General features: G+C 48.5%; 1 protein-coding gene across 23 annotated transcripts in view; it reads left to right on the top strand.

The window, feature by feature from the left end:
* The window catches only part of MAP4 (microtubule associated protein 4), a 204,113-nt gene that overhangs the window by 181,001 nt on the left and 5,141 nt on the right, over window positions 1-17,971 (top strand). For 7 of the 23 annotated variants that reach the window (XM_038566578.1, XM_038566582.1, XM_038566575.1 and 4 more), the window contains 8 exons: window positions 585-706; window positions 1,506-1,721; window positions 5,308-5,491; window positions 6,092-6,151; window positions 6,273-6,568; window positions 7,920-8,033; window positions 9,942-10,034; window positions 16,810-16,891. In XM_038566578.1, the coding sequence (XP_038422506.1) occupies window positions 585-706; window positions 1,506-1,721; window positions 5,308-5,491; window positions 6,092-6,151; window positions 6,273-6,568; window positions 7,920-8,033; window positions 9,942-10,034; window positions 16,810-16,891 (1,167 nt within the window). The remainder of the gene's footprint in view (window positions 1-584; window positions 707-1,505; window positions 1,722-5,307; window positions 5,492-6,091; window positions 6,152-6,272; window positions 6,569-7,919; window positions 8,034-9,941; window positions 10,035-16,809; window positions 16,892-17,971) is intronic. The other 16 variants (XM_038566577.1, XM_038566590.1, XM_038566591.1 and 13 more) reach the window with 10 other exon arrangements.

Here is a 17,971-nt window from a genome sequence, read left to right on the forward strand (position 1 = left end):
GTTACGTCCCCACAGTGGTGCAGCTGGGCATAGCCTTAGGGTCTGATTTCATGGGTCTCCTCAGCCCTGTTGGAAATCTGGGTCACCGCAAGAACCAGATCAAGTTAATCTCGCATCCTCCATAAAGTGGTGCTTTACAGGGAAAGGAAGTAAGGGGAGGACATTGGATGATCTCTGGCTCTTAGCCCATCTTTCAGCAACCTTTATTCCAAGAGATAAACTCCAGTAGAAGAGGTTTTTGTCGCCTCTGTGCTCGGGGAGTTAGTGGTTGGGTGACAGAACCCCTTTGCTAGTCTCCAGGGAAGGGAAACCAAACTTTAAGGGCTGTCTCCTTCCATTGGTCATTTGTGCCAATCCCACTTAGGTTGCTTCTCCACAGGGACAGGCTGCCTGACTCTCTGGAATCTAAAACGGTCTTGTCACAGTGAGAGGAACTTGGGAGTGTTGTCTACATTACAGAGCACAGCCCTGTGGATTTTCTTCAGAATGGAGTGCTAGTAGTCAGTGGTCTGTCTCTCCTAAGACTTGAATTTTCGAAATGAGTACAAAAAACATTTGCTTAGCATAACTTTACCCTCACTTAGGAATAAGTAAGCCAGAAGAAGGACAGCCTGCTGGGAGTGTGACCGGAAATGACATCACCACCCCACCGAACAAGGAGCTCCCACCAAGCCCGGAGAAGAAGACAAAGGTAGTCCCCAGAGCGGTGGGTTGTCTTCTCCTATTACCATTTTAAAAACAGTATCTTCTGCTATTATTGCTTGAATCATGAATGAAATTTCTTTTTTTCTGAGCTATTAGTAACCCTTCCCCAATTTTGGACATTTCTAGAAAATATTCATATTTTGCCATAGTAGCCTAACTCAGTCCTTAAAATCTCTGCCTTTGATCCCATTATCTTGAATCCGTGTAGAAATGTTCTGTAGAGGTTGTTTCTGCTTCCCTTAACAACAACAGTAAAGGGATTTGCAAAACTATTCAGAAATAGATTCTGAAATCTGCATTCGTGTAAAGAGAACACACGGGTTTTTAAGGTGGATCAAAGCTTCAGACACTTACTGATAACTCATTGGAGAGTACGAATGCTACACTTCAATGTGGTCCCAGAACCATGCTGATGTTGCCCCCACAAGGCACAAATAATGACAGTGTTAATCACCTGCTGTTGACTTTTCTTCCGAGAATTATTGTAGCCATCAGAAGGTAGTTGATTGTTTTAAAGCTGTTACTGAATTTAAGTCTTCAGTTAACTGAACTACTGGAATTCATGACACTGCCATTAAGAACGCATTCCCAATTTTCTCTGTCCTTCTCATGGCTTCTTTCCGCTCTTTACCAAGCTCAGAAGAACAGAATGCTGCTTTTCAGTTGCATATATCCTCATTGCTTATGATTTTACTTTGAATTGTGCAATTTATACTTTTTTTAATTTGTTTTTATTTTTGTCTGTGTGTTTGATGTTGGCCTTTAAACAAAACAAAACAAAACAACAAATCAACTTAAAGCCTTTGGCCACCACTCAACCTGCCAAGACTTCAACATCGAAAGCCAAAACTCAGCCCACTCCTCTCCCTAAGCAGCCGGCTCCCACCACCTTGGGTGGGTCAAATAAAAAGCCCATGAGCCTCGCTTCAGGCTTAGTGCCGGCTGCCCCGCCCAAACGCCCTGCTGCCGCCACTGCCAGGCCTTCCACCTTACCTTCAAAAGACGCAAAACCCAAGGTGAGTAGCCACCAAAGCCCTGTGCCAGGGAAACCATCTCCCCTCCTAGGGCCTGATCCCTCTCATTGCTGCCAGGCATTGGAACCAAGCAGGTGGAATAGGGGAAGGAGAGGAAGGAGACTTGAAAATCTTGAGGGCCCTCAGGGCATCTGTAGTCTCTGAAGGCCTTTCAGACTGTACCTTTCCCTGCCCTGCTCCGAGGCAGTACTGCATCTGCTTACGTTTCTTTTCCTTTCCCCCAGTTCTTCCTTGCTCTTCCTGTTTGAACACTTGATAGCCATTTTGGCCTACTCCGCATACTGTCGGGTACTCTTTTTGGTGTAAGTTCCCACATCATATTCCCTAGATTTGGTTCCTTGTGTTTCTCTTTAATCCTCCTGCAGAAGTGAGTTTTTGCCTGTTCCTTTTTTGAATAAGGTTTTCCAGCTAATCTCTGTAGATTCCAACAACGTGTGACAACTTCATTTGCTCTTGACATTGGGCTTCTCTCACTGGGCTCCCTCTGCAGTTCCTCAGTTTTCCAGCTCATCTGCATATTACTGCCTAGAAACTTGTCCATTTGGAGCGACAGTGGCTTCACAGGATTGTTCTAGAAGAGCAGGTGGAGTCTATGGCCACCTTCCTTAACGTTTTGTTTGAGAAGAGCCTTTCAGTCAGCTTGGTATTGTTCTTTCAGTACATGGTGGGCAGTAGTTCTCCCTGTTAAAATGTTAGCGTATCATCTAATCGTGTAAAGAAAATTAGTGGGGATGCCTGGGTGGTTCAGCAGTTGAGCGGCTGCCTTTGGCTAGGGGTGTGATCCTCCGGTCCCGGGGTCGAGTCCCACATCGGGCTCCTTGCGTAGAGCCTGCTTCTCCCTCTGCCTGTGACTCTGCCCCTCTCTCTCTCTCTCTCTCTCTCTCACTCAAGAATAAATAAATCTTTAAAAAAAAAAAAAAAAAGAAAGAAAATTAGTGGAACCTAAGAATTGTAGTCTAGGGTTGGAACCTGACAAAGAAATTGAGAAGTCTTGTCATAGACTAAGAATGCTAAAATATATAGCTTTCTGACCCTCATTTTCCCAGTTGACTGCTTTTCTTAATCATGAGAAGATGATTTATTTGCATAAGAGGGCAGAGGGAGGGCACCTGGGTGGCTGTCGTCTCATTTAATTGTCTGCCTTCAACTCAGGTGACCCCAATGCTGGGGTCCTGGGATCAAGCTGGGGCTCTCTGGTGGGGGCCGGGGGGTGTCAGTTTCTCCCTCTGCCCCTGCTCTCTCTCTCTTGAGTGTGCTCTCTCTAATACATAAATAAAGTCTTTAAAAAGAGCGTGGAGGTGGGGGCACATCTGGGTGACTCGGTTGGGCGTCTGCCTTTGGCTGAGGTCATGATCTCAGGGTCCTGGGATTGAGCCCCCATGTTGGACTCCCTGCTACATGCAGAGTCTGCTTGTCTCCCTCTACTTCTGTCCCTTCCCACTGCTCCTGCTCTTTCTCTCAAACAAATAAGTAAAATCTTAACAAAAAACAAAAAAAGAGGGCAGAGGGAAAGTGACTGAAGCCCTGGCACAGCAAATCCTGAGGCAGACAGAAGGGGGCTGAGGAAGGAGAGAAGGTCTCTTGAAATTTCACTCTGCAGTAGTAACAGTGAACTATACTGTACTGGTTCCTGTATATACGTTAATTCCTTTAATTCTGTCTCTCAACAACCCATGATGTGGGTATTAGTATTCTCATTTTATAGCTTAGCAAAATAGCCTTGCTAAGGTCCAGTGCTAATAGGTGGCAGAGCCAGTATGGAACTTGGGGCTGACTCCCAACACTGATGCTAAGGGCATCTGGCAACACTGTTCTTTCATGGCTTTTGCTATACAGCTTTTAGACAGCTGTAGCTTTGAGATACAGCTTACCTGGAAAAGTGATCTGCATTCCAGTTATTACTGTTTGTTTTTTAGGTAAGAAACAGATGAAAATATTTTGAGAGATTGATTAAAAACTAAAGTCTAATGAAATTTATTTTTATCCTTATTTTGGTAGATTGAAGAAGCAAACAAAGGGGGGAAATTTATTTAGGAAAAATAAGTAGATCCAGGATTCCAGTAGAAAAGAAAATTAAAATTGAGAAATAGCAGAGTAACTCCAATTAGGAAAGCGGCTGGTTCTTGCTGAAGCCAAAAGCCTGATGTCACATTTTTTAGAGCTATCTATCCCAAAAACCTTTTTTCCAGCTTATTTTACCACTATTATTAGCAAAAGAAGACCCTACTAGATTATTCTGAATCATGGTCCTAATACTGAGAATTTGAAGGAGACCTCAGAGAGTATCTGATCTTACAGCAGATCTTACAGCAGACAGGAGGGAATCCCCTCTACACAAAATCCTGCCATCTATTCTGAACAGAGCTGGTAGCTGAGCTAGTTCCTCCACTTCCAGCCTTAGGGTTCTTCCTGCCGTACTAAGGGACTTCATTTGTAGAAATGGTCATTAGCCTGCCTTTTCAGGGTTAGACTTTAATTAGATGCCAGCCCTTAATTTCTGAGCACCTTCTTAGCTGATTTTTCATTTAAGCTGTATCCTGCTCATCTTCACTGACATATACTACCCTGTGTGGCCATTTCTCTTAGAGTAAAAGAGCTAGACACACTGTGTCTGTGCTTTGGCTTATTCTCGTGAGTAACCTGGAACTCTTTTCTACTCCTGTAGAAGGAAACAAGCTAAATTGATTCCTTCCCTTCGTTACTAGTGACGACATGCCCAGCCTCCATGAAAGACGAGCTAGAGTGACCCAGATGCCAAGTATCTGCACTTGAGAGATTTTCCTTTAGTGCTCTCAATCATGACTGTGACATCAGTGCTTCTCATTCCCTCTGGTGGTCAGACCTGCCCCTCCACCCACCATGTCTTATCCCTGTGCTCTCAGAGACTTCTCTTCCTCTATTCTCTTAACACTACATAGCATCAAAGCTGGTCCCCAGAGCTCTGTTCCGACCTCTTTTATCCAACTGAGGAAATAAAGCCCAGAGAGGCCTTGTGATTTGCCCAGGAACACACTGTGAGTTGGGGGCCCAATAAGGGTTGGAGCTCAGACTTCTGATCTGACTGGTTAGGCCAACATTCTCACCATTTGCAGCCCTAACCCAGCATTCCCTGGATACATCTTAGCCAAAAGAATGACTGAATTTGAACATAATTTTTATTTTTTTGTGTTGTTTACACATTTATTTATCTTTAGTCAAGTAATTAAATACTGATGTATTTAATGTATTTATTTGTTTATTTATTTATTTTATTTAATGTATTTAAATACATTAGATCCTGAGATAAACTTCATTTGCGATGTGGTCTCTGTTTCTGGTTTTGTTCATTCTCACTGGTTCAGGTTGGATTGAGATAGTTAGACTCCCCAATTCCTGACTCCAGCTAACACAGCACCCTGCATGGCCCGCCTCTCACTTTGTCTGAAGGACTTAGATGTTAGAGCAGCATAGATTACTTACAATCAGTAAGTGCCAAATCCACAGTAGTCCTGTTTTCTGGTGTCCTCTAACGTGACCTCCTGGGGCTCTTGGTGACCTGCAGCTCTTATTCCCACTTCCCTGTTACCAGCCTATTGCAGAGGCAAAGATTCCTGAGAAGCGAGCCTCGCCATCCAAGCCAGCCTCTGTCCCGGCCCTCAGGCCTGGCTCCAGGGGCACCCAGACTGTTCCAAAAGCCACAGCTGCCACCAGTCCTGCCTCTGCGGGGTCAAGCAGCAGGAGCCCCCCCACACCTGTGCCCAAGAGGCCCACTGGTGAGTACTGTCACCCTTCGCCCCCATGGGAACTAGTGGGGAGAAAGGTGAGGCCTTGGCTTTGCCCAGCCCCAGCTCCAGCCAGCGTCACAGAAGGCCCTGCGTCTGTTTGTGCACTAGTCCTTAATGGGGTACACAAAAATTGGACCCTTGATCTCCACACGAGGCTAGCAATTATGTATATTCAGAAAATTCTTGAGTAAAAAGGATTCTCATGGACTCCCAGATAGGAATTACTGTCCCTTTCTTGGTAACTTCACAATACTCAGCACATCATGGTCATGGGCTTACCTAATAGAAAAGAAATGGTTCAGTGCCACTGGTGTATGCTGAGAAGCCACTTCTGAGACCATGTGGAAGGCACGTGCAAGGCTGGAGAAAAGAATGAGATAGAATGCATGGCCACGTATGTTCCGGAAGGGCATGGTCTTCACCCTTTACTCCACATTTATTCCCAGAGACTAGCACAGCTCGTGGCCCAAAAGGGACCTCCAGTAATTGTTGAATGAATGAATGAATGAATGAATCTTAGGATTAGATGAGCCACTCACTAGGTCAGTTTGTTAAACATTTAATGTTCAAAAGTGTATGTTTGTGCAGCTGTCAAGACTGAGGGAAAACCTGCAGACATGAAGAAGACAGCTACAAAGTCTGTACCAGGTAACACCCCATCCCCCACTTTGTGGAACCCTAATAGAAACCCCTACCTCTCTGTGGCTGTAAGGCTCCCTTCTGCTCTCTCTTCCTGAACCCTTGTTATCTCTCACTCTTACCTTTGCAGCTGACTTGAGTCGCACCAAGACCACCACCACCACCAGTTCCGTGAAGAAGAACACCACTGTCCCTGGGGCAGCCCCCACGGCAGGAGTGGCTCCCAGCCGAGCCAAGCCTACACCTCCGCCTTCCCGGCCCTCTGGGACTCCTTCCTCAGACAAGAAGCCCATGTCCACCAAGCCCAGCTCCTCTACCCCGAGGCTGAGCCGTCTCTCTACCAATGCTTCTGCCCCTGATCTGAAGAACGTCCGCTCCAAGGTTGGCTCCACGGAAAACATCAAGCACCAGCCTGGAGGAGGCCGGGTGAGTCCAGGTGGCCGGGGGCCCTCAGCATGCTGGCCCTTGCTACTTCCCCTGCCACACCCACCTGCTATTCCCCAGGCATGTCTTCACATCAGCCCAAGGCGCCCACAGAAGAGGAAGGGCAGTTCAAGACATCGGATTCAGTGCTAGAGTCATTCAGCCTGGGCTCCAAGTCCAGCTGCGGGCTTTCTCTTCCTATCTCCATCAGAGGAGCTCCTGTTCTGGACTTTGGGGTTTAGGCTTACATTTTTGTTTGGAAGCAAAAGGGTTCTTTTTACTTAGTAACAAGGCAACAGGGGAGGACTGTAAGATGGTGTGAAGGTGAGAGATGTGCTCCCTACCCCTGTGCTGTTTGAGTGGCAAGCGCTGTAAGAGGTGGGAGCCTTGACTTAGGCAGGCTGCCTGAGGGAGGACAGGGTGTCCTCTCATGGCTGGGATGACTCGCTGCTGCAGGCCTCCTACTTTCCTAATTGGCAGGGCTGCCCTGGAGAGTCGCCACAGAGTGCAGCAGGGCAGGCCCCTGTGCTTCACGAAGCTCAAGGATTTTCTGGTTGTATCTACCCCAGAATTATTTGTCAGCTATTAGCAATGATGGGAGGTAGTGGCAAAAGTCCCAGTTTAAGTCCTTGGAGCAGTAACCTTCTCATTTCCTATGTGATTTTCTCGCACTTAAACTACCACCTCCCACTCGGTAGGATAGCTTAAATCGCTTCAACCCAGAGCCTTTAAAAAATTGAACGGGGCCCAAAATGAGGCAGAGTCCTGGTATTTTTGGAAGACACTGGGATTAGTCTGGACTAAGCCCCTGACAGTGGCTTTTGCTAAGAAGCTGTGGCTCTGGCATACCCAGTGCATGAGCCCATCTCCCCCTTCCTATACTCCTCTAATGCTTTCCTTGGACAAAAGTTACAGGTAGTCTTGGTGGGGAGTCAAGTGACTTGGCCTGGTGATGAAATTCTTTTCTGTTCCAACATACCTGAATAGTGTGATTCTTCCCATCTTCAGTAGTGGCTCCCTGTTGACTATGGCAGCTTGGGGTGGGGACATCTGAGTGGGAGGGCATTGTGATTGAAAAACACGCGCTCAAAATCACTAACTTAGTCCTCCTTCCCACCTTCTCTCTGAATGGTGTCTTAAACTCTTCCTCGGGTCTCAAGACTTTGGTCTGCAGCTCCTTCCCCTGGCTGGTCCTCTCTGGGAAATGGTGTTTTTTTTCTGTAGGAGCAAGGATGACCTGCTTCTGCCTGGTGGCCTGGCCTGGATTTGAGTCCCCTACAGCTTTCTTCCCTTCTTGGCATTTGGGCTCTTACCCTCTTGGTTTGAAACATGCCCTCCCTTTATCTCCATCCAGGCCAAGGTAGAGAAAAAAACAGAGGCATCTGCTCCGGCTCGAAAGCCTGAACCTAACGCAGTCACTAAAACAGCTGGTCCCATTGCGAGTGCACAGAAACCACCTGCTGGGAAAGTGAGTTTTATTTAGACTTTTACCTCTGGAAGGTAAAAGATGATAAACTGTTTCTTCAGCCTAAGTCACTTTCCCTTCTATTGCACTTTTTTCCTGTCCTTAACTGGTTTCTACTTTGCCCCCGCATTCCCTCCTCTTTGTCAGATGACTGACTCAGCCATCAGAAATATTTTTGTATTAGCCCTGACAGTAACAGAGTTGGGAGCCCATTACCCTTTGGGGAATACTCATTCAGCTGGATAAAATGGATCCAAAAACCTTCAGCCACTTCCTTCACACTGACCTTGATGTGAAACCCCACCTGTTTCATATGTAAAAACACACACCATGAGCATCCGGATTCTTCTACAGTGAGACATGGTGTTGGCTAGTTCCAGCCCCAGGAACCCTGGAGCACTGGTGCTTTATATTGACCTAGGAGGCCCCTTTCATAACATGCTGGCTGTGGAGATAGTTTCATTTGCCCTGGTTCCCCATGTCACCTCCTCACCTAAAGTTCAGGAGCTCATTCCCACCAGAAACCCATTCAGCCCAGGGATTGTACAGGTACGCGGAAACTCTAGGTTCTTTCCTCTTGCCTCCACATCTTGGAACTAAGCCCCTCCTGCTTGCTATGGGAACCTTCTTCCCTTAGCTGTGGCAAGTAGGTGATCTCTAAGCCCAAGGAGTTGATACAGTCGATGAGCTTTTGAGGGGACTCCTCTTAGAGGCCCTGTGGGTCTCAGGTTGAGAGCAGGGTTTCATTAGAAAACGGTTTGTTAACCAGTTATTTATCACTTACATTGTACAGAAGGCATGAAATAGTAAGAGGATTGGAGTTAGAATTTCTCGGGGTAGATTGCTCTGTGGAAAACTCTTCAGCTTGGGGCCTGCTTCATTTGTGAAGAGCTCTGAGGCAAAGGAAGGAAGGAAGCTGGCAACTGTTTCTTTTCCAGAAGGCTCAAAGAGAATTCTTTGTCCCTGCCCTTAGAGCCTGGGCCTTTGTGTGGCTGCATTCCAGGGGGAGCCATTCATAAGCACTACAGCATTGAGGTGTATGCGCCCCACCCCCACCACACGCCCGCCCGCCCGCCCAATTAGGCATCACTGCAGCTCTGCTTGAAGCCGGTTCTCTTTGCTCACAAAATTCACAGGGCACAGGATTGGACATCTGGTGGATAGAAGGAAGTGTTTGACCCTTGAGTTGAAAAAAAAATCTAGACCAGAATCTCACTGGTCCTGTGCTTTCTGGAGCCCCCAGCCCCGAGACCAACAGGCTGCTTGTGGAGTGTGGCACTGCTGAGGCTTGGCCTGTGCTCCCCCTGGTGTCCTGACTGTGCACGGCAGCTCCTGCGGCCTCTGTTCTGTTTGCATTTGTAACTAAGCTCTGATGTCCCTTCTTTCCTGCAGCAGATCTGTGCCCCTGGAGCCAGCTGCCCAGTGCTTCTCAGAGCAGCCTTTCCTCCCATAGAGGGTCTGGCTGCTGCAGTTCCCAGGCCCAGATTTAAGGGAAGTGCCAAACTTGGGTGAGGACCATTCCAGATGAGCAGGACCCTCACATAGAGGAGTGGCCAGACACTGCCGTGGCTCTCAGGGAGGGAGCAGGCGGGTGCAGGGGCAGGGCTGCTGCTGGCTGGGCCTCGTGAGCCACAGCCCAGCCCCAAGGAGCAGTGAGGAGAACCCCATAGCCCTTCAGCATCTGCTTCTGTCCTTGTGTCGTTTGTTCCTGTCTTCACTCCCTTTCCTACTTCCTTCAGATTACTTCCCCTGTGCTTCCCCACCGCCATTCTGCTGCAGCTGGGGGCAGAGCTGTAACAGCACTCTTTGTCAGTCACTGTGATCACGTGTGGACTCACTGCCTGCCCCGTGTTGGTTCTAACCAGCCCTCTCCCTTTGTGTTGTTTTTTTTTCTGTTCTCTAACACTCCAGGTCCAGATAGTCTCCAAAAAAGTGAGCTACAGCCATATTCAGTCCAAGTGTGGTTCCAAGGACAATATTAAGCATGTCCCTGGAGGTGGTAATGTAAGTATGAGCTCTGGACAGCTGGTGTCTTAAGGCCCAGCCTCTGGTGGGCACAGAGGGGAGAGGACCACCTGCCCTCGCTCACTGGGACACGGCAGCCTGGCCCAGGCCTTGTTTCTAGATGCCGGCTAGTGGAGTGAGGGGAGGCCTCCATGCTCCGGTGTGTTTAGATGACTGTTTCTAGGAAATCCCTCAATGTAATAAGCCAGTGACACCCACTCGGCATCTTCTCACCCATCTTCCCTGTCTGCTCTCCTCCCCTCTTCCCCTTTTGTGAATCATCCTCCTTTTACTCCCTCAGCCGTCCTTTTCTCTTCGGCCCCTTCTTCCATCCAGATGTTCTTTCATCATGCTGCCCTCCTGTGCCAGCCCTAAGCTCTGTTGGGGACACAGGTGACTCTGGCACCCAGGGAGGCCCTGGCCTAGTGGTAAAGAACAGCCTGTTGGCTCTCCACGTGTCCCTGTGACAACGCCCGGGCAGGTGGGACTCCAGCACATGCTTCTTTCCCCGCCCTAGAGTGATGGAGCCCCTCCTATCCAGTCTCCCTTGGCTTCATTCGATTCCTTCTCCCTACTGCCTTGAACTGGACTGAGTCCTGCTCCACTCATCTTTTCCATTTTCAGGCTGGGTCCCTCCTGCCCCCTCAGCTGCCCCCTCAGCCATCCTGCCCATGTCTCACAGTCTCCCCACCCAGTAGTTCTGTTGTGAGGGATCAGCCTTATGTCCCTCTCTTGCCCCATACAAGTTCCCTCACAGCGCCTCCTTCCAGTCACTTCCCCTCCAGTGGCATTCCTGCCATGGACAGAAACTGCGTCCTGACATGGAGGTCGTGCCCCTGCCTGGCTTGGTAGGTGCCCAGACGTGAGCCAGCCTGGTGTGGGATCAGCTGAAGTGGGTGAAGCGTTTAAAGACAGTATCTGGTTCAGGTGATAGAGATCCAACTTATGAGGGCCCCAGGTAGGCATCGGCTTTAGCTTTTTCGGCCTAGATGAAAGCAGGAGGTGAGCAGGGGACCCTGAAGGAACTGGTCCTTGTGTGTTTGACAGAAACGCATTTAGTGTGGTGTGTGGTGCATGTACGAGCATCATTTATCACCTGCTGCGGTCTTCCTACACAGCTTACACATGACTTCCAAGATTATTTTTAAGATTTTTTTTTTAAGATTTTATTTATTTATGAGAAACACAGAGAGAGGCAGAGACCTAGGCCAAGGGAGAAGCAGGCTCCCTGCAAGGATTCCGATGTGGGACTCAATCTGGGATCCTGGGATCATGCTGAAGGCCGATGCTCAACCACTGAACCACCCAGGTGTCCCTAAAGCATTTATTTAAAAATATTTTTAAAAATTTATTTGAGAGAGAGTGCGTGGGGTGAGGGCTGGGGGAAAATGACCAAGCAGGAGGCAGAGGGACAGGCAGACTTCACGCTCACTGCACAGCCTGATACGGGGCTCGATCTCACAACTTGAACCGAAATCAAGAGTCAGCCGCTGAACCCGGGCACTCTGTAAGCATTTTATTGTAGGAGGCTCCCTTTAGACAGAGGCATTAGGAAGTGGCCTGGGAGAACAGTATTTGCAGGTGGGAAGAGGAGAATGAGCAACCTGGATTGTCCTTCTTTCCCTCTTCCCCTGCATAAAGCCACCACAGATAAACAGGCCATGGACAAAGAGCAGGCCTGCTGTGCACGTAGAACAGGGTCACAGGTCACACACAAACCCCGTTTCCCCCTGGATGGGGATTCTGAGGCAAACACCCAGAGGCGTGGATCCTGGAGCAGGATCCCAGCTAGTGGTCCAGAGTGCCCTGTGTACATGCATGTGTCCTCCTCGAGAGCCAGCAGGACATGAGGGCAGGGAATGTAGCAGGTTTAACCCTGATTTAAGATGTTGTGGCCGTTTTTCTTCCATTTCATCCTCGTGAGGGGAGACGTGTGTGTGAAGGGTTCTAGACCTGGCGGCTGTGTCATTTCTGCAGCCTGTACCACTGTGTCCAGCAGGCTCGAGGTGTCACAGGCCAGTGGGGCAGACTGTGCGAGTAGCTAGAGCGAGGTAGAAGGGATGCCGGGGTTGGTGGTGCAGTGAGAGGACTGCAGAGGTGGCATGGCATGGCTTCTGCTGGCCATCAGGCTTCGCTGGGGGAGGACATCTGAGAAATTCATGTCCTAGGCCAGGGAAGTGGCACATATCTCCCTAAAGCATCAAGCACAGGTGAGTGGCCAGGGGAGGATGCTGCCAGGGTGTGGGTGGGATTGTCTAGAATGGACTGTGGCTTCTCTGCATACCAGCCTCAGGAGGCAGAGCTACGTCTCATATAGTGGGCCTTGTTAAGTGAGGGTGACATGGTTAAGCTTTTTAAAACTTGCAGCTATAGAAAATTGTTAAATACATACAAAAATAGGGAAAAAATTACAACGAACTGGATATACCTTTTACCTGGCTTCATTTATTATCCTTGTGGGCAGTTGTTTGTTTTTTTAAAATGTATTTATTTTAAATGATCTCTACACCCAGTGTGGGGCTCGAACCCAGGCCCGGCGATTAAGAATTGCACGCTCCAAGCCAGCCAGGCGCCCCTCCTTGTGGCCAATCTTACCTACTATGCATACTGTCCCCTGCCCCAACAATTTTGAAGCTAGGCCTAGATACATCATTCATCTGCAAATATTCCATTTATAACTTCAAAAAGATAAGAACTCTTGAATGTATCGTGTGTGTATATATGTATACGTATGTATGTGTTTGTAAAACTCCCACTGATGTGTTAAAATAGGTTTGCTTATTCAAATCAGGAATACAACTAAGGTCCATAAGTTGTGATCGGTTGATGTGTCTCTTGTCTTTTATAATCTTAGGTTTCTTTTACTCTATAGGCTCCCTTCAATTTTTTTTTTTTTTTTTTAGCGGTATTTTTCATGAGTGAACCAAGTAGCTTGTCCCAGAATCTGGATTCTGCTGATTTACATCCCTGTGGTTTCATTTAACATATCCCATTGTCCCTTGGTATTCTTTACATTAATTCAGGTTTTATTTCTTCCCCCAACCCCCCAGATTTTTGCAGGACTTCCATTGATAGTGGTGGTATTGTCAGGAGGCACATCATGTTCCACTCTTTGGTTGTGTGTGTGTGTGTGTGTCTTTCTGATGGCCAGTACTTAGATCCATGCATTCAGTAGGGGTGTACTATGGTGAGACTCTAATTATATCAGTCCTTCTTTGCTTATTGGCCAGAGTATATCTATAAAGCCCAATTTCCCCTAGTCAGCTATTCTTTACTTAAGAACCAGGCAAGAGATAAAGAAATGGTGGCTTCAGCGGCAGAAGACTCTCTCAAGAAATGTGGGCTCCAGACCTTGGCAAGTGAGCTCCGTACCTCCTCATGGGAGTCTCAGGGATGGCACAGAGGAGTTTGCCACCATTGCTGCGGGTCACAATTGTCTTGGTTTAAGGAGCTGCCAGACATTTGGTTGAGAAAAGTACTTCCCTGTGTTCTCATCTAGAGAGAATTGCAGCCTTGTTGGGAATAGGAGACAAAGCAGAGGTTATTTTGTGGGTGATTGGTACTTTGTAAATGATTACTGAACGTGTGAAGCAGTTAATGTCCTGGTGATGCCGTTGTACCTTCAAGAGATGATGTGGGACATCTGGGTGGCTCAGCAGTTAAATGTCTGCCTTTGGCTCAGGGTGATCCCGGAGTACTGGGATCAAGTCCCACATCGGGGTCCTTGCATGGAGCCTGCTTCTCCCTCTGCCTATGTCTCTGCCTCTCTCTTTTCTGTCTCTCATGAATAAATAAACTCTTTAAAAAACAAAAACAGTTGATGTGCAGAAGAGGTGGAGTGAAATTAGAGCCAGGGAAAGCTTTGAAGAAGGTGACCCTTGAGCTGGCCTTTAAAGGACATGGAAGAGGGACTCCTGGGTGGCTCAGCAGTTGAGGGTCTGCTTTCGGCTCAGGGCGAGCTCCTGGAGTCTAGGATCGAGTACAATGTTGGGTTCCCTGCAGGAAGCCTGCTTCTCCCTCTGCCTATGTCTCTGCCCCTCTCTCTTTCTTTCTGTGTGTCTCTCATGAATAAATAAATAGAATCTTTAAAATAAATAAAGGTTGGGAAAGAGCAGTGGGCTCACTAGGCTAAGGAGCAGTATGAGCAGAGAGTGAGAATGGCTCGAGCAAGCTGCAGATTCCGGGAAGTTACTCTGTGGCAGGCCCTGGGTTGTGGGTGGCCATGTAAAAATGCAGTAGGCATCACAGATGTTCTCTGGCAGTACAGTGGAAACCATATTTCCTGACACTGAAGAAGAAAAGACTGGGTCCTAGAAGGTAGTCATTGGATGACATTGTGATAAAACCCCACCAGAGGGTGTGCCAGCTGCCGACAGGGCTCCCTGGAGCCCTGCATTAAGGGCCTGACCGCAGTGGAAAGCCAGGCTCTTCCATAGAACCAGGGAACAACTGGGCCACTCATAGGCCAGACCCTGGAGTTTTCATCCCAGAACCCAGTGCCCACCTGTAGATGAATCCTTTCCTAAGTTAAACACATGCCATCAGTCCCCATAGCAAGATGCTTTTCCAAGGCTTCTTCAGGGCAGACATCATTCAAAGTTTGTTGGCCACCTTAAAAGCCTGGCCAAGTACAGAGGACACCCAAACCAGTCTCCATCCCCAACATGATTCATTTCAGATAAAAGACTATTCATCCTTGTGATTCCTCACCAACTATGGACAGAATGTCAGATGAGCAAAAGGCATTGTAGAGCCTGGAGGCTGTGCTCGGTTGCTGCAGATGTGGGGTTCCAGGCTGCTGGCTTGGGCTGTGTGAACATACATGACTGCGCTAGGCGCTGCTCTTTGGGAGAATGAGGTGGCTTGTGCATAAAGTTAGTACCCTTAAATAATGAGCAGAGCAACCAAAACTGAACATTTCTCACATATAAATTAGCACAGTTTTGTTGGTGGTGGTTTGTTTGGATTTTTTTTAATTCATGAGAGAGAAAGAGAGAGAGAGGCAGAGACATAGGCAGAGAGAGAAGCAGACTCCATGCAGGAAACCCAGTGTGGGACTCAATCTCGGGACTCCAGGATCACACCCTGGGATGAAGGCAGACACTTAACTGCTGAGCCACCCAGGCGTCCCTGTTTTTAAAATTTTTATTTGCACTTATTTTATGCAGTATTTACTCCTGGGCCATAAGTTTTTGTTTCTTCGGTTTCTTCTGGGATATCTTTTTCTTCTGTGCAATCTGCCCTTCTGGTTTAGGAACAATCTGCTCTTTTTCAGTAATGATCATCTCTGCAGCAGGGGAGGGCTCATGAACAGGTGAATCCAACCATATAACTTCTCTGCTGTATCTTTGGGGCTTTGTTCATCTGGATGTTCTCCATGAACAGGGAATCTGCATCTCAACCCTTAAGTTCCACATTACTCTCTGCATTTTTAAGTATGTGTAGAAAAATTCAGCACTCTTTTTGGGCCACCATCCCTGTGTCCAGCCCCACTGTTTGGCCTGGGCACACCTACCAACTCTATCACTCTACCATCGTGGCAATGGCACAGCACACATTGCTTCTGCGAAGTGACATCTTTCAGATACTTGGTGGCCTACTCTGGAGGGCCTGGGTGGTTTCATATGTGTTCTTAAAGTGAACACGAAGATTTGAACCTCTTTATTTGCATGATTTTGTAGGGTTTTCTGGGTCAAGTGAATAGCAAACCATTTCCAGAGATCACCTCACACTGCTTACGGGAATAGCTTATGTTACTGTGTTTAATGGAAATATCCAGTGCTGGGAGGGGATGGTGGGTGCCCATTGTCACATTCCTGGAAAGCAATTAGTCCTTATGCTTAAAGAAGTTTAATACATATAGTCTGAACCTTTGACTAGCTAAATTCTCGGTGTCTTGCTTGCGGGGTCATCAGAATTGCCATGACTTCTATCCACAAAGATGTTTATTGTTGCCATGGTGATTTGTTTTTTAAAAATTTATTTTAGAGTGAGAGAAGAGAGAGGTAGAGGGGGAGAGAGAATCCTAAGCAGACTCCACACTGTGTGCAGAGCTCACAGGGCTTGGTCCTATATTCCCAAGAACACAACCCAAGCTGAGCCTGAGAGTCAGATACCCAACCGACTGCACCACCCAGACACCCCTATTGCTGCCATGGTTTTAATGGTGAAAAATCTGAAAAAATCTAAATGTTCAATATCAGGCATGAGTTAGGTTTATGTAAGATCTCACAGGGTAGATTATCATGTGGCCCCCTCTTTGCATTTCTCAACTTTTGTGGGAAAATGCTGGTAACATGAATTAAGCAGGGGTACACGTCATAGATGGATACATTCCTATGCGGTCAGCTAGGAGGGAAGAATGCTCTGGAAAGACCTGGGAGGGGAACACTGAAACATCATTCCAGATTATCTCTGAGCAAAGGGTTGATGGGTGAGATTTCAGGTGGAACAAAATGACATTTCGGGAGATTTGGATCCAGAAAAATGGGAGAAGACCTGCCTGGCAGCTGCACAGCTAGGGCAGGGAGGAAACAGCCTGGCGTGTGTGGGAACATTGGTTTGGTCTGGCTGGAGGTGGGTCCCAAAGCAGCAGGCAGGGCGAGGATGGATTTCCACTTGGGGATATGAACCTGACCTTGAGCAGACTCAGATCAGTCCCTTCGCAGGGAGAGGAGAAATCTGAACGTGGAGAAGATTATAAAGGGAACACAGGTTTGGCTCTGAAATACACCCTCTCTCTGAGGCAGTAATACTTTTGTGATTTGTTTCTCAGGTTCAGATTCAGAATAAGAAGGTGGACATCTCTAAGGTCTCCTCCAAATGTGGGTCCAAGGCTAACATCAAGCACAAACCTGGTAAGTGCTGTCTGTCCCCACCCCTTACCCCAGCATGCCTGGGGTGTGTGGTCCTGGCAAGGCCCCCAGGTTTCGCCTCCATGCTTTTGTCATTCCATAAAGACTCCTGTAGCTGCCCCACCTAGGAGGCGGTGATGGAAAGCACAGGGTTGAGTGCCTGGTGGTGGTGGCAGTGGGGAGATCTGGGTGCAGACCTCTTAGGTGCACCTGATGAGGGGTGGGCGTCATTGTATCAAGGACCAGCTTTGTGTGCGGTGCTCCTGGACTGCGTGTCAGGAGCTGATGCCACAGAAGTTGTCAGATTAGCAGGGGCTGTTCCTAGGTAGCGGAACATCAGCTGCCAGCTCTGGCAGGTCCTAGAGTTGTCCGGGAGCATGGGCCAGGCCGCGGCTAGGGACCTGACTGCTCTAACCATGCACGATCGACCCAGCAGCCCCCAGCAGAGGCCTCCAAACAGCAGGGACAGTGGGGATGCGGCCTGGGCTGAGCAGAGCATGACAGTGGACCTGCAGGTAGGCAGGTACGGGCAGCAGGCCGTGGCTGGCAGACCTGGCTTCTCGCAGGTCAGGCACCAGGGGCCAGTTCCCTCCCGGCAGGATGTGCCATCATCCATTTTAGAAAGTGTTCTGTTCAAGAGGATCCGAATGACTTGGCCCTTAACGCACCTTCATTTTCCCCCTTTTGTCTGGAAAATCCAGTTTTGTGCCACACCTACTTCAGTAAGCCAAAGCCACTGAAGCCAGGCTTGTGGCTATGGGGGAGGGCTGGGTCAGTGTGCAGGAGAGCTGCAAACCTGACAGGGGCCGGTGCTCTGGTTTGGGCTAGGAGCCAAGGAGATGGCCATGTGACAGCAGGCTCACAGGGAAGCCAGGCTGCTGGGCGTTGAGGGGGAGGCCCCAGATCCTGTGGCAACTCTGGCTGTGAGCTCGCCCTGGTGCACAGGCCACCTTCCTGGCCCAACTGTGCCCGGGCCCCAGCACTGGTCCATCCGTGCCTGTCCTTTGTCATCTCCCTGCCAACACCACTCCTGCCTCTCCTCCTCCTGCTGCACCACAACAGAGCCACTTCCCACGTTCCTTC

Source organism: Canis lupus, chromosome 20, assembly GCF_011100685.1.
Source record: "Canis lupus familiaris isolate Mischka breed German Shepherd chromosome 20, alternate assembly UU_Cfam_GSD_1.0, whole genome shotgun sequence".
NCBI classification, from domain to species: domain Eukaryota; kingdom Metazoa; phylum Chordata; class Mammalia; order Carnivora; family Canidae; genus Canis; species Canis lupus.